Source organism: Xiphophorus maculatus, chromosome 16 (assembly GCF_002775205.1).
Source record: "Xiphophorus maculatus strain JP 163 A chromosome 16, X_maculatus-5.0-male, whole genome shotgun sequence".
Classification (NCBI taxonomy): Eukaryota; Metazoa; Chordata; class Actinopteri; order Cyprinodontiformes; family Poeciliidae; genus Xiphophorus; species Xiphophorus maculatus.
In genome coordinates this window covers 19,139,350-19,163,505 of record NC_036458.1, presented here as the reverse complement: position 1 = coordinate 19,163,505, position 24,156 = coordinate 19,139,350, and the positions used below count along the sequence as shown (strand labels likewise).

The window sequence follows — 24,156 nt, the reverse complement described above, 5'->3', positions numbered from 1 at the left end:
AAGTTGTTTTAAATTAAAGTAAATCTGTCCCTTTCTTTCCTAAATTTTAACTTTAACTCCATTCAGACCTGGGATGAAGACGTTTTTCCTAAAGATGCAAGAGTCTAAAAAAGGCATTAAGCTAACTCTATAACGTTATATTTTCATTACCAAAATCTGCACTAAATTTAAGTGAAGTGTAAAAAATACACTAACTACATATGACAAAATTATTAGGAAAATAAAATTACGTGTTAGTCAAACGATAATGACCAAAACTAAACTAAAACGTGTTGTCATTAACACTAAATTCTCTACACGTCGCGCATTTACAATGTTTGGACAGGAGGTGGCAGTGAGTGGTGTTACACATTGAAGTGAAATTTGATTTGTAAGCAAAACATCAACACGTTGACACAAGGACTAAGCACTTTGGTAGTTGTCTTTTGCAGCGGCCACCGTGTATGAAACGGGATAACAAACAAAATTTGCATTTTAATTTTCTGCTGATGTACTCCTTCACTGTATATTGGGTTATTATTGTTTTTCATGGGAAACAATGTATTCAAATCCGTAGTACATTGCAATAAAACATTGTTTAACCTTTGATGGAACACGTAGCACACAGAGTGTATTCAGCTGTGTCTGTCATATTATCAGACTTAAAGTATGTCATATGAATGTTTAAAACATGAAAAAATGTTAAAACATGTTTGAATGTTTAAAAATTATTTCTATATAAATTTTTTCATAACAGTATGCTCAAGATTTTAATCCTCCATTTGTTGCACACTTTTAGGAATAGCGTAACATGACAAATGAGCAGATTTGCATTGCACATTTGAAGCTGTATGTTGTGTTATTTGTGTAGGAGAAGTTCTGGTTTTGCCACTTCTAACCTCTAAAATGCTCAAACATCATTACTTTGTAACTTCTGCCTGTCAAGAGGAAATGTCAAGTAAGTTCCTTTCATTTAAAAAAAATTATGCTGTGTGGTTGATGGTTGGCTCAACCACATTTATTTTCATTTTCATACAGTTGTATCGCTTACAGTATGGGTCCCTTAGCTCTTAGTTTTTTTTTTCTTTAGTGGAAAACAAAGTGGAAATAGAGTTGTTTTTCTATTTTAAAGATTATTTCTGTTAATATTAAGCAGCTGAAGTAAATATTGTGAAGTACAGAAACCTCCAGACTGATTTATTTTTAACCTGTTCTTATTTGATTGTTCATGCTCACTCTGTTCAGCCACTTACTGCTGACCTATGAACCACTCAGGATATTTTTCTGCACGACAACAAATAAAAAAAAAAAAAACACAAGTCACTTTGAAATCCAAAAAATATGGGAGCAAAGAAAGTTAATAGAAGTTTCTGAGTTTATTAACTCAGACAAACTCATTGTTTGCCACAGTTTTAAAGGTTTTACAAATTTAGCTGGAAGAGTGATCTAAAAAATTAAATGGGTTGTGATTTCTTCATCAGGTCCTGCTGAATATCTTGGCTTGATTTTGTTTTTCTCTTAGTTCCTATTAGTAAATAGGTTAGCCTTAATCCTTATTTACACTTGAACGCTTTCCTCAGTTTGAAGTCCAGAATAATAACACATCAGACAGATTTAAGTTTAAAGTAATCTTTTAATTTTTACCAACATATTTCTTTAAAATGTAAGTAATATTAACGTTTTTGTTGAAGTCCAGAATTTGCTTCCAGTCTCAAAGACTTTTTTAGCTCACCACCAAAGATTATTTGTAAAAAAAAAACCCAAAACAAAACATTGAAAACATGCAAACAAAAGTTCCTCATCAAATACAAGAGGAATTTAATTGCTTTGAAACTAACAAATATATTTCTATTAATGATTAAGAGGGGTGTAAATTATTTACACCATGTCTTTTTGCTAATAAAATGCAATAAAAACGCAAAAAAAAAATTCTTCAACAAAAAAGTGTACATTTTTATATTATTATAAGTAACTACACGGGAAATTAATATTTCTGAATTTGTTGAGTTAAAATAAATAAATAAATCAACATTTCCGTTTTGGGCGGAGTTAGTTTTCCCTCGATGGGCGGAGTTTTGGTCACGTGACCAGGCAGCGTCCAGCTGGGTAATCATGGCGGCTGTCTCTGGACGTGAACGGCAGATGTAGCGTTTTTCTCCGTAAACGATGTCGTTTGAACCACGCGCCGGACTGTGATCCAGAGAGCGGAGGGACGGCAGCCCCACATGAAGAAGAGGAGGACGGACGCTCCCCTCCGAGGCGGCCGTAACATGAAGGCTCTGCAGGCTCCTCGGACACTGTGATTCCTGAGGAGGGCTTTTGTCAGCCAAGGCGCTGGATGGTATACATTTTTTTGTCGAGTTGTTCATTTGTATTTTTAATTAGCGGAGTTCTTCTTGCAGATGTTGAGTTAATTTGGAGATTAGAATAGGTTCTTTGGAGCAGCTTAACCTTATTGGAGGTTTTACTACAGTGTGATGATGGCCAGTCTGAATGGACTCTCTCCCTGCTGTCCACACACAGCTTTTCTATGACTGTTTGTGCTTCTGCTGCTTCCCATGCCTCCCTCAGTAATAACACTATGATAGGCTCCCCAGATGTGGTAGCTTTCACTAAAGAGGATGAATATGGGCAGACAACTCAAGACCCTCTGGGTCTCCCGGAGGAGTTCTCCATACCCCTCTACCCGCTGGCAGACTCCAATCCCTGGGCCAAAACCTCCTACGCCAAGTTCACCAAAGACTTCATCCTCATCTCGGAGTTCTCAGAGCAGGTGGGCCCCCAGCCTCTCCTCACCATCCCAGGTGATCCCAAAGTCTGTGGCACCTTCGACCTCAACTACTTCTCCCTGCGGATCATGTCCGTGGACTACCAGGCCTCCTTCGTGGGGCATCCGCCTGGCAGCGGCTACCCGAGGCTCAGCTTTGTGGAGGACTCCAGGGTTGTCCTGGGAGACTCGAAGGAGGGAGCGTTCGCATACGTCCATCACTTCACCCTGTACGACCTGGAGGCGAGGGGCTTCGTGCGGCCGTTCTGCATGGCGTATGTAGCAGCAGACGAGAAGAAAATCATGCTCCAGTTTCAGGAGCTGTCCCTCCGCTTCTCGCAGGCCTCGGAGTGTCTGAAGGCCGGCAACAGAAGAGCATTTGCCAAGGAACTCCAGAGGAAGCTCCAGGACCTGGAGTAAGAGCTTTATTTCAAATTTTACTTGTAAACGTCTTGTTCAAAGGTCTAAATTGGATTTTTAGATGAGGTCAAAGGGTCAGAGCAACCAGTGATGAGGGTTACTTTGTGTCATATCAGTGAGATTAGGGGTAGTCAGTTGCTTGGCCACCTCAGATTCTTCTGAAACTTCGTAGCAGTGACCTCTGCAAGCTAAATCCATCTTACCTGAATTTATAACATTTGCACCATTTATCACCTTGTCAAATTTTTATAATAAATCTCACAGCTTGGAAAGAGAAACAATTCCACTTTCTGACACATCTTATGACATAAATCCGTCTCTTGAGTCTTCAGTTTTCAGGAGACGTTTAAATGTACTTTCTGAACGCAGTAAACACAGGTAAAAAAGTTGTAGATTTTTGTACTCATGCCTGAAATTCAGGATTTGTCTAAAACTTTCAAATAGATTTTAAAGAACTTAGGAGATATATATGTAATAAACTGTCTTTTAGCTCATCATTATTGTGAGAATATTATGGAAACATCACCAATTCCCAACACCATAATGTTAGTATAAATCAAAGTTATGGCCAACTAAAGTTGACACAGGTAAAAAAATAAATTAGATTATCTACTTGTCCGCCATCTAATCTACGTACCCTTATATAGCTATTTTGGTTTTCAAAGCTCTTAACTGGGTTTTACAACAACACTTGTCCTGCTATCTGTGTTTTACGTGTTTAATAATTTATTTGTAGAGGCGTACTCGTCTTGGCACATTCAGCTACGGAACATTTACGAAAACTCCCATCTTGTTTAGCCGTGGAGCTTTGCACAAGTTGAAGTTAACAAGGCTGATCCTAGTTCTGTTGTGAATTTTTATTATTCTTGCTGGAAACAGAAAATTTTGTTGGTTGGCCAAGAGTAAAATCACAAAACTCACCAAATTCTAGAGCATTTCCCAGTTTTTTTTTTTTTTATATCCAAGCTTCAATTTCGTTCACATCGTGTTGATTTCAGGCATCAGCTGGTTCAGGATTGACTCGCTGTTTGGTCCGCTTATGAATATGAGCCTGGATTTTTGAGAATTGTTGCCATTAGGTGGTCTATTTCTTTTTAATTTACACTAACTTTAGTAATCTTTCTTCTGAGGTTTTCTGTGAGGATAGAACAGTAATGATGTGCTTTCTCTACAAGGTTTTAAGATGAAGCGAATACCTACAAAAACAAAAACACGTTCCGTTGTCGTCTTTGTTCAAACAAAAAAAAAAAAAATAGGCAAAAATCCAGAAGCGGTAAAGCAAATACAACGCTGCATATTCACAAGTGTCTCCATGACGAGCACAGGTTTCAGCTGCCTTTCATTGCCAGCCTACTAGTTTTTAATCTGTAGAGGTGCATCAACACAATGTAGAAAAGGAAGGGTCAATGGAGTTACTTGGCAGAAGCAGTTATTGCAGCACTAATCTGCAAAAGGCTATTAGGTAATTTCCAAACAATGGAGTCCATCATTATTGATCCCTGAAAGATTATTCGCATGCGGAAAACATTCCACAATGCCTCATATCAGCTCCCAGGGTTAGAGGTTGAGGTTAGGTAATTAAAGAAACTGTAAAAAAAAACAATCTGTAAATGAGATAAGCAAATCTTGTCTCTAAGATAACTCTGTAAGCCTGTAGATATGAGACAGACTGCTTATATGTACTTTACTGAAAACCACTCAGTTATGAACTATTAGAGTTCACATTAGAATGATTATGAGTTAGTATGGCTGGTACGGAAGGGCTGCAGAAAGACTGCTAAAAAATTAACTGCACCACTGCTTAGATGTCCAATGTTTCATTTTTAAACGAACCACAAAACTTCCTGACCAATGTTCGCTGAACAAACACAACCAAAGCAGACCAGTCGGATCATAATGGCCCGTGTTAAATGGCGAAAACCCAAACTCATACCAACTGTCAGAATCGAGCTTTATTTGCCAAGTATGTTCACACATACAAAGAATTTGTCCTTGCTTACAGAAGCTCACAGTGCACAGAGAGTAACAGTACACACCGTAGACACAGATACATCCTAACACAGATATACACACAAAACTTTACATACTTGTAAACCTTTATATAAATCTAAAATACAAATTTATAAACAAATAAATAATCAATGTCAAACACGGGGATAGCAGGGTGATGATACGGGGTTATCGCCACAGGAGCTGGGCACCATCCTTGCACTGAGATGACCAAGCCTTCCTGTGTACACCAAAGCCCGGTTGTTAGTTTGTAGGATAAGATGTTATGTCCAAAAGGTATAACCAACTTACTGAAGGTTGATCATACCTTTTGCAGGCATAACCAACAATCAGTCAGCAGACTACCACTGGTATTTTTAGAACCGTGCCATTCCATGCCTATCACTGCATCTGTTTTGTTCTGCTCAGGTACACCCACTCTGTGCTGCAGCGGGAGGAGGGCCTGCAGAGAGAGGCGGGGCCTCAGTGTGTTTACTCTGCCCATGCTGTAGAAAAGGCCAATGAGCTGGCGAACGTGGAGAAGAGCATTTACGAGCACAGAGACCTGCTGAAGCAGATCAGTGCCTACCATTGGCGACCACGACGGGATCCGCACGCCGTCTCGTGCCAGAAGTGCATGACCGAGTGCTTGAGAGAGTGCGAGGAGCTGTTGGACAAATACGCCAAGCTGGCAAATCCCCGTGGTTACAGCCAAAGGGTCCCCAAAGGAGAAGGCGACGAGATTCAATCTGATGATAACAGAGGGGAAGAAGAGGTGGATGAAGATGATGATGAGGGTAATAAACGCAGGCCATCATACACGCCACAGCTGATCAAAGCCAAGTCTGCAAAGTGTTTTGACAAACGCCTGAAGACCTTGCAAGAACTGTGTGAGGAGAATTTCTACGAGGCCACCGTAGAGCTTCTGAAGGAGACGGAGAGGAGTTTCCGCGGCGACCTGTGTTACCTCTACACTCGCCGCCTGGACAAGGCGCTGCGCAGGAAGCAGAAAATGGTCAACTTCCTGTTTGAGGCAGATCTCATTGATGATGTTCAGGATGAAGCCGAGACACTGAGACCATTCTGCGCTGTGAATCATGCCATAGACAACTACATGCACTTAAATCCACCTCATATTGTCCTGGGGTCAGAGGCTCTTGAGCTTGATGGATTAAAACATCAAGGTCCGCTAGGCCTGGCTTGTGAAGCCGCCACTACTCAGGAGCTTGGACTTCTGGGAAGCCATCTGGAGTCCTCTCCCTCAGACCAGACCTTGGAGACACAGGGGAGCTCAGAAGGGACCAAAGAAAGCTTCAGCAGCGATAAAAGTGGAACAGATCAAACTGAGAAGCAAGAGAGTCTTGCAAGTATAAATACAGAAGGTCCTGATCCGGACTCTGACTTGACACCAGAACCTGACCAAAACACCTACCCAGAGAGGGAAAGCAGTAGCGAGGACATGGAGACCACTGCTGGGGAGGATGACTGTGGTACTGAACAAGACCAGACCCCCATGTCTTTGCTGGAAGTCGTGTCCGAACTGGAGGCCAGAAAGGATGACGAGTGTGAGGTGGGAACGCACTCGGAGCTACTGGTTCCCATGGATACAGCTTGCTGTAGGGCCCAAGAGGGTTTCCTCTATGAGGCAGCTGACCCTGACGCTGTGCCGTGCCTGAGTCCAAACTCTACACTGAACCCCTCTAAGGTTCTGGTGGTCAACCAGGAGCCCCACGCCCTTCACCCCATCCAGGATGAGTACAGAGTGGGTTCCCCGTGCTCAGAAGGTCCACCAGCAGGGCTGGAGCTTCCCGTTGGCGTCTTTGGAGATGCAGCTTCACGTAGCTCCATAGAGGATGGGTCGGACTGTACCATGAGTGCTTCCACGGGCTCCGACCGGGCCGCCTCGCCGCTCGGCTACGGGGGGTCGGTGACCCTCCGTCAGAGGAAAAAAGCCGGGCAAGGCGCTTTGAGGTTCGTGCGCCAGTACTCCTTTGCAATGCAAGCCCTGTGGTGTCTGCTGAGCGGCAGGACGCTGGTGGTGCTCGGGGCGGATGAGGGGAGAGTCCGCCGCCTCGTGTCTGCTCTGGCGCTTTTCGTACCCAACCCTGGCAAGAGTGGAGAGAGGGTCCAACCCTGGCTGTCCTGTCCCTTCACCCTCATCGACCTTCACAGGTGGAAACTTATTGGGCTGCAAAGGTAAGAATCACTGCAGTATCAAATCACATCTTAACCCTTTTACGGATTTTTAGTATTTTAAGATGTACAGTGCCTTGTAAAATATTTATAAACAAGGAACCTTTACACATTTTGTCACTTTTCAACTTGATATAAAATAAAATGGAATATAACTGTGCAGTGAAAGGAATACGATGCATGGTTTTCATATTGTTTGCTAATAAGTCGTAAATAGGGCATGAATTTGTATCCAGAGCCTTTTATTATGATACTTCCCAAAGGACTCACTACAACAAATTGTCTTCAGAAGTCAACCAATCCATAGTTAAACTACCCCTCTTGTGTGTTTTTACTCTTGTTATGGAAGAGTGGCAAGAAGAAATTCCTTGCTGAAGAAATCCTGTCTTCAGTTTCCCCCAACAAACACAAAACAGGGAACGCAGCAAACGTGCGGAAGAAAACACCTGCGTGCAAAACACAACATGTGGTGGAAAACTACTGCACTTCACTCTAAGCACCACTTCCACTATGACAATGTTTTTCAAAGTGGATTCCACCAGGGGGCGCTGGGGAGGCCTCAAAAAGCTGCAGGGAAAATGAGAAAAAAAAAATCTAATACATTTCATTCATTTTTTTAAATCAGAAAAATCAAATCTGTTTTTCAATCATTACAAAATAATAGTTTAAATAACTTATTGAAATGCTGCTTGCCATGCTCATCTTTCTGATTGGTTGCTAGTCAGATTTATCCAGCTGCTCAGCTCCTCACGCTAGCATAGCAACCATGAAGCAGAGCCCTGCTGTGGAGCTCACTGCTGCCAAAACCCCCCTAACTAAAATCAGAAGGTATGAGACAGCATTATGCTAAACAAATATAATAATTAATGAATGGTAAATAGTGAAGCAAAGACAAATAATTTGCTAAAACTTTTAGAACAGATTCTAAAGTTTGTTTCCACATTTTGTAGCGTTGTCTGTTGGTTTTCAAAGGGGCCTCTGCCAAGAAGCTAATGCTGTTTGTGGGAAAGTTTGGCAAACACATGCACTGTGCACTGATATCATAAGGACAGCGTCATGCTGCCGGGAATTGAATTCTCCAGCAGGGATGGAGAGGATAAAAAAACCTACTAGAGACTGAGGAAGGCGTTCGCCTTCCAGCACGACTCTGCAATTCTGCAATTCAAATAGTAGAAAAACGAAGATTGAAGTGCTGGAATGGCCTCGTCAAAATCCAGCCTAAACTCAATTGTGAATCTGAGCTTGACTTGTTTTTTGCAAAGATTTGGCTAAAAAAGCTCAATTTGTCTAAATTTACCACATGCAGATCCATTCGAATACACTCAGGTCTGTGGAAATATGTGAGAAAATGTGAAAATATTCAATGGCTATAAAATCTTTTTATGGCAACATTTGCTGCAGAACATGAAACAAAAGCAGTCACGATTTACCTGAAAGAGAACTTGAATTTTTGAGGGCTTTGCAAGTGTTAAATCTGAAGCCGATGACATCATCATCTCGCTTCAATCACACCTTACGCCACACTTACTCATCTGCTCTGACTCAGCCCTCAGTGACTCACGCCGACAGTCCTGCGGCTTTTCATGCACATCTGTCCAGGAACGTTTCTTTTCTACTCTTTCTGCAAACAGAAGCTCGACTTTTTGAGCATAAGAAGAGGATCCTGTGTGTAAAGTTTGTTGCATCCATTTAATTTTGATTTCTGTAAGAAATTTAATCAGAATTCTAATTGTTTTAGTATTTTTTGTGTGCATAAGCTTTAAAGTACACATCACGTTATAAAAAAAAAATGCTAGTTTTGGTAACTTAGTGTGAAAAGAGTTCAAGGATAACCTTCAGACACCCGGGGCTCCGGGGCACAAAACAGAAGAGGGGGAGGGATAAAGATGTTGGAAAGATGAAGAAAAGTTTTTCAAAATGGTTGAAAGACAGATGAGTAGGTGAGTAATGTCAGTGTATCAACAAGAGAGTTGTAAATATTCAGGTTAGCTTAAGCTAGGCTACAATGACAGGCGGTTGTTGTTGTCTCCGTCCCGTATTGGTTCAATACGGGACGCGATTTATTCCTTACTGCTATAAACGTCTGATAGACACACCTATCACACACATCTCAACAATAAGTGTAATAATAATGACCAAAACAAAACACGGGAAATATTAAGGTCAGCTAAATTGTCGTTGCGGGACCTAAATAGGAACCCCCATCCACCCCATAAACTGATGACGAGTTATTATAATTTTTCTTTAAAGAATGATAGAAAACTTGCTACCAAAATGCCTCAGACCTGCAGCCCACAGGCGGTTCTAGACACAGACTAACAGAAGTGGCTCTTTGGTTCAGATATATTAAATGATGAAATATTGCACAGTTTTTTGTTTCTTTTTTTTTTTAATTGCCCCGTAGGCAGCAACTTATTCACATATATGTACATTTATTATTATTGATACTTTAATAAAAAAAATGAGTTGTACAAGTTTATGTCACTATCAGCTCTAAATTGATGACTTATACTCCCATGATGATTAAATGCAGTGTTAAATTGTAGATGTGATCGTCGTTTCCTCCCTCAGGGTTGCTTCTCCCGCCGGCTCCAGCGCCCTCTACTCCCTGTCCCGCTACAGCCGCTACATCTCCATCCTGGACGCCGACATGAAGACCCTGCGCTGCCCTCAGTACCGCGGCCAGCTCCTCGCCAACGTGGCCGACCACCGCACCTACATCCGCCGCGGCTCCACCTACTTCCTCCACCTGCAGAGCGCGCTCTGCCGCCTGGTGGCCAAGGCGTTCCTGCTCACCTTCACGCACCACCTTCACCTGCCGGTCAGCCCCACGGAGGGGCCCGAGGCGGTGGAGGCCCGGCGGCGGGGCTTCCTGCAGGAGCAGCTGGGGCTGGACGAGGAGGACGGCCAGATCCTGCTCTACCTCAGCCGGCTCATCGCTCAGCGGTACCTGCAGCCCGCTAACAGCGACTACTGCGCAGCTATACCCTGTTTTAGTTTTAACTACGTCACCAGCGTTTTATATAAAATCTGATTCCGCGAGGGGAAGGGCGGAGCTGGATCCTTTCCAACACCTCACAGTGGAAATCACCGCTGATACTTTGGGTTCATTCGGACCAGGAGTGATCTAAATAAGGTCAAAATCTCTGCACTGATTAGTTTTTCTCCATGTTAATCTCTGTCTGCCTCACTGTGCATCTCTGTGATCTCACACCTTCCTCTGGTGGCAGAGAAACCAGAGCTGAATCTCTCTGCCGACTCTTAACACTTCCATATTGGAGCAGATGAACACTGGCGAATACATGTTGAAGTCAAAACAAAACTGGCAAAGAACTGTAGCGTCTAGTTCGACTGCCTATGTCTTTATGGGGCACCTGTTGCAAAGTTACATGTAGGGCAAAAAATGAACAGCAATAATTTGGCCTATTTAGCCTGTCATAGATTTTAAAAATGTGGTTGTTCCTTTTTCAAAGTCAATATCTTCACCATGTTATTCCTACATTTATAAATGTCAGGTTAAAACTAAATATGTAGTTCACAAACTAAATATTTAGCTTTCAAGTTAAATATTTAGCTGCGAAGCTAAAAACGTGGTTCGATTTAGCTATTTAGCTAACTAAACATTTAGTGCCAAATTAAGTAACAAGCTTTGAAGCTAAATATCTAGCTTCAAACAAAAATATTTATTTTCCAAACTAAATATTTAATTTTCAAGCAAATTATTTATTTTCCAAACTAAATATCTAGCAATAAAGTTAAGTACATAGATATTTAGCCAGCTAAATATTTGCTATATTGCTAGCTTGCTAACTAGATATTATTTTGAAGGTTAAATGTTTAGTTTGGCTCCAGCTTAAATATTTAATGTGGAACTCTGACATTTTTAAGTATATGAATAACATGGTGCAAATATGACTTTGAAAAATGAGCGCCCAATGTTGTATTTATGACAAGCTAAGTAAAAGGAATAAAATGCTGCAAATTTTTTGCCCTGTAACTTCCCAAACGGCAGCGCATATGTGTTGACAGCTTTTATACCCTCCGCACTACATGTAAACATGTTTTTCAGCACCGCAGCGCCACGTATGCTGACATTTTCTGTTGGCCGAGAGCAGACGCTGTGTTCGTGAAACGGGGGCAGCTGGTTTTAGAAACTAGCCCTTCTCTTTGGAACCATCCATCTGTCCCTTATTCTATGATTTTACCTTCACTCGCCAATATTTCTTTTTCTTTTTTTGTTTTTTTTTACAGCCCACATTCCTTCAGAAACGGACAAGCGTCCATTTTGTTACAAACGGCAACACGTTGTACGACCGTTTCTACGTAAATTTAAGCTTTTGATTCCAGGGTTACGATGTCCGAGGTGGTGGAGAACTGAATCCTGTCGGTCAGGAGAAACGTTACCGATCAAATAGTTGTGACCATTTTCTTGACTATTAAACAGGAGAATTTTAAGCTATTTAATCTAAATGTATTGAACTTCACTGTTGTCTTAAAGTTGTGAGAGTGACGTGTTGTCAGCATGACAGTCTTGTGTCAGAGTGATCACTGTGTTGATAATATTTAATTTTTGTTACAATACAGTTTACTGAAAGCAACTACTCTTTAAATGCTCTTAACAATAAACTTTTATTTCTTGTGCCAACAGAAGTTTAATTCAGGACACCTGCTCGACTTTATTAACTACAGATGCACCGATCAGCCTTTTACTGGCTGATACCGATTTTTGGTTTTCTTTCAAATCAGCTGTTTGTAATTTTTTCTTTTGCATTTCTTTTGTTAAAGAGGGAAAATATGTGCTGCAGGTTATTTGATTTGAAATCTGCCAGAAAATGAAGGAGTAACCCAGTTTTATCCTGATTAAATTCATATTGGTGCATCTTAATAAATGAGAATATCAGCCAGTCACGAATTTAATAAAAAATGTAAAACAGTAATTTTTCTCAGGTTTTTATGGCTGTTGATTTTGATGACTATGGCTTTAAAACCCCCAAATACGACTTCTCTCAAAATTTTTGATGTCACATCAGACCAACAAAAATATAGTCATTTTGTATGTACATATACAAATGCGCAGCCTACTTTAAAATATGTCATTTTTAAATGCACCAATTTAGATGGAGCTCTTTCTGCGTGAATTACTGCATCATTGCGCCGGCTGCTTTCACTTTGGACTTGGGCCTTGACATCTGCAGCGGATTTTTCCACATGTGCTTTTCCCTGTTGCTTTTGCACATGTTTTTAATTTAGTCAGTTTTTTCTTCCACTCAACTTTCCATCAATGTCCATGGTTATAGGCTTCTGTGGGACGTATCGTCAATGACCATCAGGTCAACATTTTGAAAGTCACAATGTGACATTTCCTCAATATTTTATGCTATATATAAATTATATTTTTAATTATCCGCTACAAGCCACAATCATCAAAATAAACAGGGGAAAAGAGTTTAAAATTTGAATTTTTTTGCTCCATTTTACCGCCTCCTAGAATTGGATACATTTAACTTTTCAAGGATATTCTAATTTATTGAGCCATGTTATTTCCATAATGCTAATCATTTGTGATTTAAAAAAAAAAAAAGATTAAACTTAATAAGGCGAGGTTTTAGTATTATTATTTTTAGTGCGTTTGATCTGCTGACCACTGAGCCCTGCCGGGGGGAGATTCCAATCTCTGGCCAATTAATTAATGCATCTCCTGGTGGCCCACTGCAGGATAAACGCTCACAGTTTAGGATTTAACTTTTAAAAGTGGCTTATCTTTGCGTTTTGTGCCGTCTGTGATTCTGTGGGGTGGTAACTACATGACTGCATGGTCAGAGTTTAAAGTTTAAAGGTCACTACAAGCAAGGCTTTGGACTACTACTTAAGTGGATCGGTGCAGCATGTGATGAAGAGATACGCCTGATGTATTGGGTTTTGTCCTAGTCATGCAAAAAAAAAAAAAAAACCTACAAAGAACAAAACAAAACAAAAAATAGCACACCCTGAATGTAATCTGAGAAGCCATGCCGCTGTGTCCTTATGTTGCTGTATTATGTCTGCTTTTTGTATCTCATCAAACTGCAGGTTCAGCCCTGAGAGGAATTTGAATTTGAATAAAGCATGAAGTGAACGTCGTCCTGTTTGCCTTTGTTTTTGTTTTTTTTTGCCTGCTGCTGCTCGGTGTGTGTGTGTGTGTTTGTTTCTAATACTTTGTGGGGATCATTTTCCTGACACATACGACGTTGTGGGGACCCACTGTTCCTTGTGGGAACCCAAGCCTGGTTTCCACAAGGGGAAACACTGTTTTGGGGTCAGGGGTCAGATTTAGGACTAAGGTGTGAATTGAGTTTAGGTTAAGGTTAGGGTAAGGGTAAGGTTTAGGCTGTAGAAATGAATGGAAGTCAATGGAAAGTCCCCACAAAGATAGCCACTCAAACATGTGTGTTCAGATGAAACTTCCCCTCCAGTAAAACTAACAGCCTCGTGTGTGTGTGTGTGTGTGTGTGACTTTCTCCTCAGCGATGACGGATGTGCGAGCATCTGAGGTGCCATGAATAATAAATGCTCATCATCTGCGAAACACTTCTAATTGCCCTGCGGGAGCAGCGGATGTGAAGGTGTTTTGACGTGAAAACAAGTCTGCAACAATATGATCCGTCCTCACAGCGCGCTGCTGCGCTAAGGAGGCGTGTGGGCGACTCGGTGCGCAGCAGCTTGCGATTTAAACTACAGTTTGCCTCAGTAGTTAATGGCCAAAAACCGAATCTTCCACTCTGATTTATGAGCGATGAGAAGGAGGAGATGCTGGTTCGGGTTTTAATCGATCGGTGATGCTAAGAGGAGGAGTTGATGCACTTTCATCTCAACTTCCCTGCAGGTTTTATATCGATCATGTAAATGGTTCGAAGTCAGACTGTGTATGGAAGCCATTTTAAACTAAATGTCACCACCACATGATGAACAGAAGTCACTTTTATGTCCCTTTATGCTGCCTAGAAACCAAACTCTTATGTTTTGTCAGTTTTTCTCCTGGCTTTCTGAGAGCTTCAGAGTTTATTCAGGATACAGATTGTTTTTTAGTGTTTGCTTTTCAGTCCACTTTCAGATTATAATTACTCTTTTAATTCAGTAGTGTCCTTAGAATCAGGGACATCAAGATCATAAATATCATCAAAGAGCTGGTTGTGCCAGAATGTATCAAATAAAACTACCTGTTAAGAAAGTATTAAATGATCCTAAGAATAATATTTAACACCTTTCACATTGTTGTAGTTTCACCTTATACAAATAAAGTTGGATTTGATTTGATATGCAGTGATTTAGACCCAGCTTTTCCCACTTTTTCTCAAATACAATCCCCCCCCGGTAAAATACTAAAATAACAAAAACAGTGACAACAGAATTTGATGAATGCTCGTATTTATTTTTACATTATTTCACAGATTGTTCTAATCAGGAAAAAAAGTCCAGACACGCCCCTGCCCACAAACCCTCAGTTACACTGTAAGTAGCTGTTGTGGTAAATTATGGGTCACGTAGTGTGGTACTGGCAGCCCGTTAATAATAAATATATGAACTTATCTCCCGGCCCTGATGTAGATTGTGACGTCACTGAGACAGATCAACACACAGTGCAGACCTGTGAATTGGAAAGAAAAAATTATATTTGGTTTTCCATTATTTTTAGCAAACAAAACCTGAAATATTTGATCTTTGTTTGTATTTAGTTCCACTGGGTCAACACTTGATACGGCAGAAAACGTTTATTTCAACAGAGTCAATAGCATCGATGTTTCCCACCAAACTGTTGAAAAAAAAAAAACAAAGTGAAATTTTCACTAATCAACAAAAAAGAAGAAAAAAAGGAAAGCAAAATTAGTCTTAAAACTAAAAACTTAACAGAAGCTATTTATCTCTTAATAACCACATTTTTTTATTTTCATTTTAGTTTGGTAGCAGATAGCACCAGTGAAAAACATTTAAACATTTATGAAACTGGGCTAATAAATAAGAAAGTTTTTATAAACAATCAAACAAGGCCTCCTTTCTTGTAACCTAAAATAAATCTGAAATGATCTACAGATACTTTTTTACACAGAAATCAGGCCATTAACATCTTGTGCATTTAGTTTGTACAATAGAATTGTTTTTACATTTTTCATAAGAAAAGAGATAAATGTTTTTGTGGCCCCCACCTATTTTTTAACGAACTTTGTGGCCCCCTGGTTGGGAAAGGTTCAGACATCCATGTTTTAAACTAAACACTGCCTCCTCTTGTTTAGCTGAAGAACTACATTTATAGTTTCATGTTTATTGGGACATTTTGACTCTAGTTTTATTCCAGTTATACGCTAATAAACCTATGAATTATTTAGCTGTGACACCATCTTGTGTATGCAGATAACCTGGTGGTCTTCTGCCCAAATAGTTCTGGGTTATATCAACCAATTACTATATGTAGCGAAGTTACATATTATTATTATTAGTTGATATACATACATATAGAAGGTTTTGATGTCTTTACACATCATATTCAGTAAGGAAGCAGGAAGACCCAACCTGGACCGAACTTGTTTGTTTTTCTTGTGGCCTAATAAACTACATGTGGTGGTGACATTTAGCATCAACAGTAAAAGAATATATATTTAAAAACCTGATTCATTTCAATTAATGAAGATTGAAACTCTGCCTTGTTGAAATGCTCTACCTTTCTCACTTCTGATTCTTTTAATATGCTTAAATAACAGCTAAAATCATCAACTGTGATAAAATGCCAACAAAAAGCACAAAACAACAGGACATGGCTGAAATGTTTTATTTAAAAATCATACTATAGTAATGACAGACATCAGGATTTCCATCCAAAAACAACAACAACAAAAAAAAACTTTCTTCAATCTACATTAAATGAAAATCAACGCGTTAGAACCGACCTTCGCAGCGAGCATGGCTATCTGGAATGACAGGTCTGACTCAGAAACAGTCCATAACTTTCAAGAATAAAAAGCACAAACAGAAAAAACTGATAATAAAAAAAAAAAAAAGGCCCCCGGTCGCTGTGTTCTCCCATCGCCTTTAAACACAGAACATTGATCCCACGTAAGGGCGGCTGACGGTGAAGGTAACGATGCGTTTCTGACGCAGATGAAATAATAATGATAATAAAATTAAAAAAAAAATTACTCCATGCTCGTACTGTGAAAACCGGACGAGTCCTCGAGGCAAACGTACGCGTCGCTCAGCCGGAGCATCCTCTGCATCCACAGTGAGTGCACTCGATGATCCTTCCCTGCAGAACACAGACCGTCTTAACATCGGGTCGGACCGCTCTCTGTAGCACACACACACACACACACACACACACACACACACACACACACACACACACACACAGTAAAATGGCTTTGTCAGACTTACGACTTCCAGCTTGCTCTTGGGGACTCTGCAGATGCAGTTAGTTCCAAAGTTGGTGTCTCGGGTTTGGATGCAGCGCAGGCAGCACAGGTTCTCGTAGCCCTGCTTCTTCCACTTGGCTATCAGGTTCTTGTCTGCGTATCCTTCCTTTATGCAGTAGTCGTATAACTCTGCCACAAAACAAACAATTGAAAAAACAAATTAATTAATGAAAGATATATTTGATAAACTGAGTCGTTCTGGTTCGTGTGCAGAGAAACCAACACATTTATCTTACAGAGGGTTCCTGCCCATCTTTTTGTCGGCATTTTATTGCTTTCTGCACCCGTTTTCAATTCTAAATATAAAATTTCATATTCCTGAAAGAGTCAGGCTTCAAATGTGACTGAATAAATTTGTGGATAAGCAGATTTGTGCATGGATGAAAAATCTAATGGGTGGAAACACTGGATGGGTAATCCAAGGGATAGCAAGTGGGTAGATGAAAGGTTGGATGAATCGACAAATTGATCAATAAACACAAATGGATGGATGAATAATTAAAACTGACATATGCATGGATTAATGGGGAAGCGAATAGGTAACAGTATGGAAAACAAATCTAGAAATTACAGCAGGAACTCTGACTTGAAGTTATAGTTTTAAAGTTTACAGACACACTTAAAACCACTAAAGCGGTCAAAAAAGGAGAGCGAAACAACAATGAGATTATAGTGTTAAGCATCTCTGTACCTCTGCTGATGGCTTTTCTTTTGTAGAAGAGATCGTAGATGTACCGACTGCGCTGATGGTGCAGCCTGAAGATCGGCCACAGGGACTCCACCTTCCTCTTCCCCTCATGAGGGTCTGTTTCAGCTGGGACACAGAGAGCAGATGAAGAAAATAAGTATGAAGATATTGGGATACATTATCCCGATACTGTATATTAACCAAAAGTACAGCAAAGTAATTGCTGGAATACAAGGAAAAATATTGGAACCTGCTTGGTAAAATATGGTGGATTTTTTTTTAAGCCAAGTTGTAACAACTTGGCATCAAATTATTTCTTTAGATCTTTGAAAACAAAATCTTATCATTCCTATTCGACTTGGTTCCCTTCACAAACCACTTCCCAGTGTTTTACTGTTAGGAAACCTCCCTGAAATCCACATATTCTCATAGAGGGGTATTTAATAGAAAAACATAGTAAAAAGAGAAAGAAACAAACAAACAAACAACAAATACAGATGGACGTACTAAATAGATAATAAATAGATAATTCAGCATGGGAATGTGCCCTTTGAGATTTCAATTGGAGATATAAAGGGCATTTTAAATGAAATTGATTGTTCTTATTCTTATTAGATGTCTGGTCAGAGACGTTATGCCTTATGTGACGTCACTAGAGGCATACGTGCTGTACCTTGTGTTTTGGAGGACAGATTTTTATCTTTATCAAATAACAATTTATTTAATAAAAAGAACACTATGAAGTGTTTGTTCTATAGTTGACAAAGTGCATCTAAGGAGAGTAGACCATTTTTAGAGACCGATATTATTGGTAGCTTTAATGTTAGAAGCTCATGTTGGCAGTTCTTTCCAAATATACTGCAAGACTATCTTAATCTGAATACCCAAGGCGCACTACTAAAACATTAGGTGGGAGGTAACATAAAAATCATACGCTCAGGTAAAGATATTTCATTACGCTTTATCTCAATGGCTTCCTGGATCCTATTCTCCTGCTATTTCGTTCGTTAAACATCCGTATGAAAACGGACCTACCCTCTCTCATTTTCTGATCCAGCTCATCCAAAGTGGGCTCAATGAGCTCCCATCCATCTGGAGGTGGCTTTCTGCTCCTCTTTACCTTGGGCATTTTGTCTGTTTTGAACCAAACTAAAGCAAAACAGAAGCTTATGGTGTTTTCGATCTTCAAGTATCAGCTCCGAGCCCGTGGCAGGCGCGCAATTTTTACGTAATCTCGGGAACTGATGACGACATCGCTAAGTTAAGAATAACATATTTCCCTATAGCTGGAGGTTACCAATTTTAATATAATCTTTTTATCAATAACATTTTAGAGTTTATTTAAACCTGTGTTTTGTCCGTGAATACTTTTGTACGATAACGCAAACTTAAGGTTTGATTTCTTTCCTGGCCTATTGCATCACTTTAGCGCTCCTGTAAATTGCCGTACAGTAAAATACGCAAGTCATCATATTTGGTTTTTACACACAAAAATATGTAATTTTATTTATATTAAAATTATGTGCGACCTTTCTGTTTGTTTTATGGCAACAAAAATTGCCTTCTGTATCTTTACAAAATTCTTGGACAAAATATTTTCCGTCAGGCAGATGGTTCAGCCCCAAAGAGCTGCTTCAGCTCTTCGCCTCTTAGTTTAGCCAGCTGTCAGTTTGTGCTGTTGCCTTAACATTTATGTTTTTTGTTAGTATTTTCCTCTTAGATAAGTTGTGACAGCGACGTAGTTTTACAAAATGCCAAAAGGAGGTGAGAACAGTGCCTACACATGTTACGTTGGTTTTGAAACCTGTTTTTGTTCACCTTTTGTGCTCGTCCAGAAGGGAAAACGATACCAGCGACGCGCTGTTTTAGTACACCCACCGGTGTCCCGGTTAACTGCTCTTTTAATTTAGCTTCAAATGGAGACGTAGCTATTAAAAGATGTTTTAAGGTTTTCTTTGTCTTATATTAGTCGTCTGCTCACTGTTAGGCTCTTCAGATGTATACAATGTATTCAGCTGTGTGTGTGAGACGAATGATGTAATGTTTCGTTTTGTTTCAGGCAAAAAAGGTGGCCACAAAGGTCGCATGCGCACGTACACAAGCCCCGAGGAGATAGATGCTCAGATGAAAGCAGAAAAGGAGAGGAAAAAGGTAGGTTTAGGAGGGTACACCAGATTATTACTTACTCACACACACAGTGAGCTCTGTATTTCTAATCACACAACGTAACAATAATTTCCCTCCCCTGAAGTAAACTATCATTAGTTGTTTCTAAATACTTTTTTTTTTTAAACGAGCACGTTTAATTTAGTATTTATTTCAAACAAGGATCTAAAACACATTAAGGAGCCAAGTATGGGTATAATGTGTCATCTGCAGCATGACAAAAAGGTCCTTGTTTTATCTATTCAAACATGAAAAAACGTGAATATTCAGCATATTATTAATGTCAAAATGATCAAATTGAATTGGAAAAGAAAGAAAAATAAGCCATATTGCAGTCATGAGCCCAACTCTAAAGGACAAAGAATGCGTTCTTAATTAACCTTTCATATCTCTAAATGTTTAATATTTCCTCTATTTGAGTCTTTACTGTTTAGAAATATAACTGACTGAAAAACGTAGCAGACAGATGAGTCAGAACTCACAGAGCTTAAAAGTGACACAAAGACGCCCACAAGAATCCTGCAAACTTCCGCCTTGGGCGTATTCACATGTACATTTCTATTGCTAACAACAATAGAAAAAACTGATGAGTGGTATTTCTTTTTACCCTAATAAATAATCAACAGCAAAAACAGCTGAGGGTGACATAACTGCATCAAAAAATACTTGATATTGGTATGATCATGATCACCAGTGTGGGGCATTTTGAGTTGTGTCTTGTGTTCTTAACCTGGTTCTTTTTGTAACATGCTAATGAGTGTATCCTACCTCTGCTTTATGTTGTTTTCATGTCACAGCATGAACAAGAGGAGGAAGGGGAAGAAGGAGCATCTCCTAAAGACACAGCAGAAGAGAAGCTACCGGGATCTGACTCAGAGGACAGCGACGACGACGATTCCCTGGTATTACATTGTCCCCCTTCCACCATCCACACACAGTTTAAAGTATCAGCCAATCGTACTGTATTCAGGTTTGGTTCAAGGCATTTATAAAACTGCTTGACCAAAGATAACTTATGGAGTTCCTCAGGGCACCATCTTAGAGTAGCTTTACTTCAAAAATTACATGTGAAATATCTGCGTTTCTGACCATATGGTGGCGACATAAACCTCTACATTTGTGTCGACAGCCCTTAGCAGCATCTTTAGAATATCGGTGAATATCTGGGGTACTGAGGTGAAGTCATGAAATCATTTAATCCTCACTTCAGGACTACTTTATAATTTTAATTTTCTTAAGATCTTAATTCCTTATTTCTTTCAAATATTTACATCTTAATTATATTCTTGTAAGTTAATTATTGTCTTTTTCCCCTTGATTTGTTTATTTCTGTAGAGAAAGAGAGCTGGAGTGGAGGGATTGATAGAAATCGAGAATCCCAACAGAGTGGCTCAGAAGTCTAAGAAGGTGACACAGATTGAACTGGATGAACCGAAGCAATTATCAAGGAGAGAGAGGTTTGTGATTTCTGGCTCTTTCCCTGTCAACAAAAAGGATTTTTACATAACATCCACAATGGCATATTTCCAGTCATGGACTTGGTAAAGCACGTTGTTAGCATATTTTGACAAGTATCTCCACAAAAATGCCGCATCTTCCACCTTCAGCAGTTTGTGATTTGGTGTTGTTCAATGCGAAAAAAAGTTACACAAAAAAAGAAACATTTAAATGCTGAAGTTATATAATCCCATTCATAAATATCGAGTGTTGGATTTTCTCATAAACAGAGAAGAGATTGAGAAGCAGAAAGCGAAGGAGCGGTACATGAAGATGCACCTGGCCGGGAAGACGGACCAGGCCAAAGCAGACCTCGCCCGCCTTGCCATCATCAGGAAACAAAGAGAGGAGGCAGCAAAAAAGAAAGAAGAAGAGAAAAAAGGTAAGCCTCTTTTTTTTTTTTTGGTATAACTTACAGTCAGGTATTATAAGGCCACAAAACACCGTTTAAATCTAATTGTATTGAAAAACATTAAACAATACTTGTTAAGTAATATCAGCTTGTTTTATCTGTACACAAGGTAGTGCGGTCGAATGTTAATGAAAAGTTTTTTGGTGTACAATGAGTAAATTAGCTAAACCTCTGGGACAGTGGCTGATTTTCAGACCTTTACGGCCGTAGATAAAATCGGTGTCACATGTAAATATCGGCCAGTCGCGATAATCCAAAATTTAGGAAATTGGGTCTGATTGACCGGAGAACCCTGGTAAGAACACTTTCCCAAGATCCAACAGAGGGTGTGGACTCCATTTTATTACGGTTACTATTGATACATTTGTTTCAGAACAGATTTTTACCATTGCAAAAAATTTTTGCCACACCTGCTGGTTTACATGCAGTACTGTAGCATCTAAAACTTCTGACAAGAATTTTACCTTATCAGCGTTTTCTCCAGATCTCACAAAGAATTGTCTCTAAGAGCCGATACTTTGTAGTCAATCCGAAGAACCGGCTCTTTTCCTTTGGCTGCTCAGCTCTCACTCTCAGTGGCTCCGCCCTCCTTTTGGCAGAGCTTCGTTTTGATTGGTAGCCAATCACATGTAAGCATGTGGGACTATACAATTATGGGAAAACAAAGTGTGTGCAGTGTTCATTTGTTTTTGTGTTAAATAAAAACTGTTTTATTACAATTTTACACAAAAATAAGAATGCTTGCTTTCATAACAGAACAAATAAATAAAATAAAAAACACTGAATGCAAAGGGATTTGTTAAAATTTAAAATATTTATATTTGCCAACTTAATCTAAAATATGAGGCAGCAGAAGATGGATAAATTAAGTTGTTTGGAAGCCAAAAGATAGCCGACCATCTGAAAAGAGCCTCACTGACAGCCACTGTGTACATGTCCTATCCTCTAGATCTGATTGTCTATCTTTACCCTTTTCTCCTACAGCAAAAGAAGCAGCGGTGGCGGCGGCAGCAGCAGCCAGAGGGGTGAACTCCCTCTCTCTGAAATGATGCCGAGTCTTTATCAGACGGCTTTTTCACTCATTCATGGACTGGCGCAATATACATTTGACTATTTTTAACGGAAGATCATTGAAGAGTATTTGACGACACTGTCACTATGAACAGTTGTAAAAATGATTGAGGAGACGAGGGGATTGGGCGTATTTGGCATGGAGTAACGGCGCGGACTCCCTCCTGGGGATAAAAGCTACAAATGAGAATACATTGATCTTCACGTGCACTTTGAATGAACCCCTCAATGTTAATCACGGTATACTTATCATTGTACAATTCCAACTTTGCTAAGTGAGCTTTGCCACTATGTCTTGTTTTTTTTTTTTTGATCTTACATTGTATATAACTGACTCATTAAAACAAATTTAAGATGAATTATATGAAACCGGTCAAAGCGTGTCTATTCATGGTTTGCTCGTTCATCAGCGAACACTGTGTTGTCAGCCTGCAGTGTTGTTCCCATCTTCAGACTGGAATCAGACCTGATCTGGTTTAAAACCGTCTTTCCCAGCCTGAGGTGCGAGAGTCCGTGTCGGAGCTCCTGATAGGAAAATAGGATGAGTCAATATCGTAAGCGTTTACTTTGGAACAATATAATCTACGAAGGACTGCACATAAAAATCTGTATGGTGAGTTTTGTTTTAAAACTATTAAATTGATAAAAGTGTCACTTTTCTTATTTATGGGAAAATTTGGGTATGTTTTGGGGTACAATGTAATGACTTTACCCTAAAATATACTCAAATGTTTAATGAATAGATGTTTCAGGGATTTTTGAAAAGTCCTGGTGAATGAAAATCGGCTTTTGTTCTGCCAAGAAAGACCGTCGTCTCAGGTTCAGAAGTAGCTTAAGATTAGCGATGCGACAGGTTTAGCACATGTCCTTCATAAATCTGTGTGCTGGCTCTTGAAGCTCAATGTGTTCAATTCACACATTGAGAAACTCTCTCAAAACTCTTACAAAGGTTTTCCTTCTCAGTGCTCTATTATACATCTACAGCGTTCCCTGTTTTCTGTTTCTGCTGCACTTTTCCCTTATGCTTTGATACTTCTCTCTCTGAACAGTATACACCGTTTCCTTATTTACATAAAACATTATTCTCCCATAAACAAACTTCCATGTGCATTTTACATTATGCAATGGAACAGGAGTTATTTTGAGTAGCTACTACTTTTTGTCACCAAATTCTTCAAACACGATTACGCATTTTAATTTATGTTTTGATGCGCTTTTCCTATGCGTTCTGTGAAGCACTTTGATTTTACCTGTGAAATAAAAGTTTAGGTTATTTTACTGTAGGGTTTCAGAACTATATCTAGACTGTATTTAAGAACACAGGATGGATTTCAAGAAGACCTGTCAACATTAAAAGCTGAAAATTGGAGTCGGAGGCCTCAGAATCGATGCCAAAAGTCACTTATCTGCCTCTTGTGACGTCACCTACGTAAATCCACAAAAAGCAAAATAACAGGTATTTTTTCTCCTTTGAGCTCTATAAAACTTGTAGTTTGTGAAACTCCGCTTCATGACGCTACTCTCCTTGTATTGT

At 39.6% G+C, this 24,156-nt stretch overlaps 3 protein-coding genes across 3 annotated transcripts; 2 read left to right on the top strand and 1 right to left on the bottom strand.

Annotated features, from left to right (window-relative positions):
* The first annotated feature begins 1,944 nt into the window (after window positions 1–1,944).
* Window positions 1,945–13,468, top strand: smcr8 (Smith-Magenis syndrome chromosome region, candidate 8). The gene is made up of 3 exons (XM_014472438.2): window positions 1,945–3,162; window positions 5,585–7,351; window positions 9,920–13,468. The coding sequence occupies exons 1-3, from the start codon at window positions 2,510–2,512 to the stop codon at window positions 10,380–10,382; spliced, it is 2,883 nt and encodes a 960-aa protein (XP_014327924.2). The 5' UTR covers window positions 1,945–2,509; the 3' UTR covers window positions 10,383–13,468.
* A 2,664-nt stretch (window positions 13,469–16,132) lies between these two features.
* On the bottom strand, window positions 16,133–18,718 carry bud31 (BUD31 homolog). Its single transcript, XM_005808812.3, has 4 exons — window positions 18,512–18,718; window positions 17,480–17,602; window positions 16,751–16,917; window positions 16,133–16,622 (listed from the first exon to the last, which is right to left on the bottom strand). Exons 1-4 carry the CDS (start codon window positions 18,603–18,605, stop codon window positions 16,572–16,574), a joined length of 435 nt encoding a protein of 144 aa, XP_005808869.1. The 5' UTR covers window positions 18,606–18,718; the 3' UTR covers window positions 16,133–16,571.
* Window positions 18,719–19,100: 382 nt separating this feature from the next.
* On the top strand, window positions 19,101–22,996 carry pdap1 (PDGFA associated protein 1). The gene is made up of 6 exons (XM_023348564.1): window positions 19,101–19,240; window positions 19,536–19,627; window positions 20,440–20,544; window positions 20,978–21,099; window positions 21,370–21,521; window positions 22,536–22,996. Exons 1-6 carry the CDS (start codon window positions 19,228–19,230, stop codon window positions 22,598–22,600), a joined length of 549 nt encoding a protein of 182 aa, XP_023204332.1. The 5' UTR covers window positions 19,101–19,227; the 3' UTR covers window positions 22,601–22,996.
* Window positions 22,997–24,156: the final 1,160 nt, after the last annotated feature.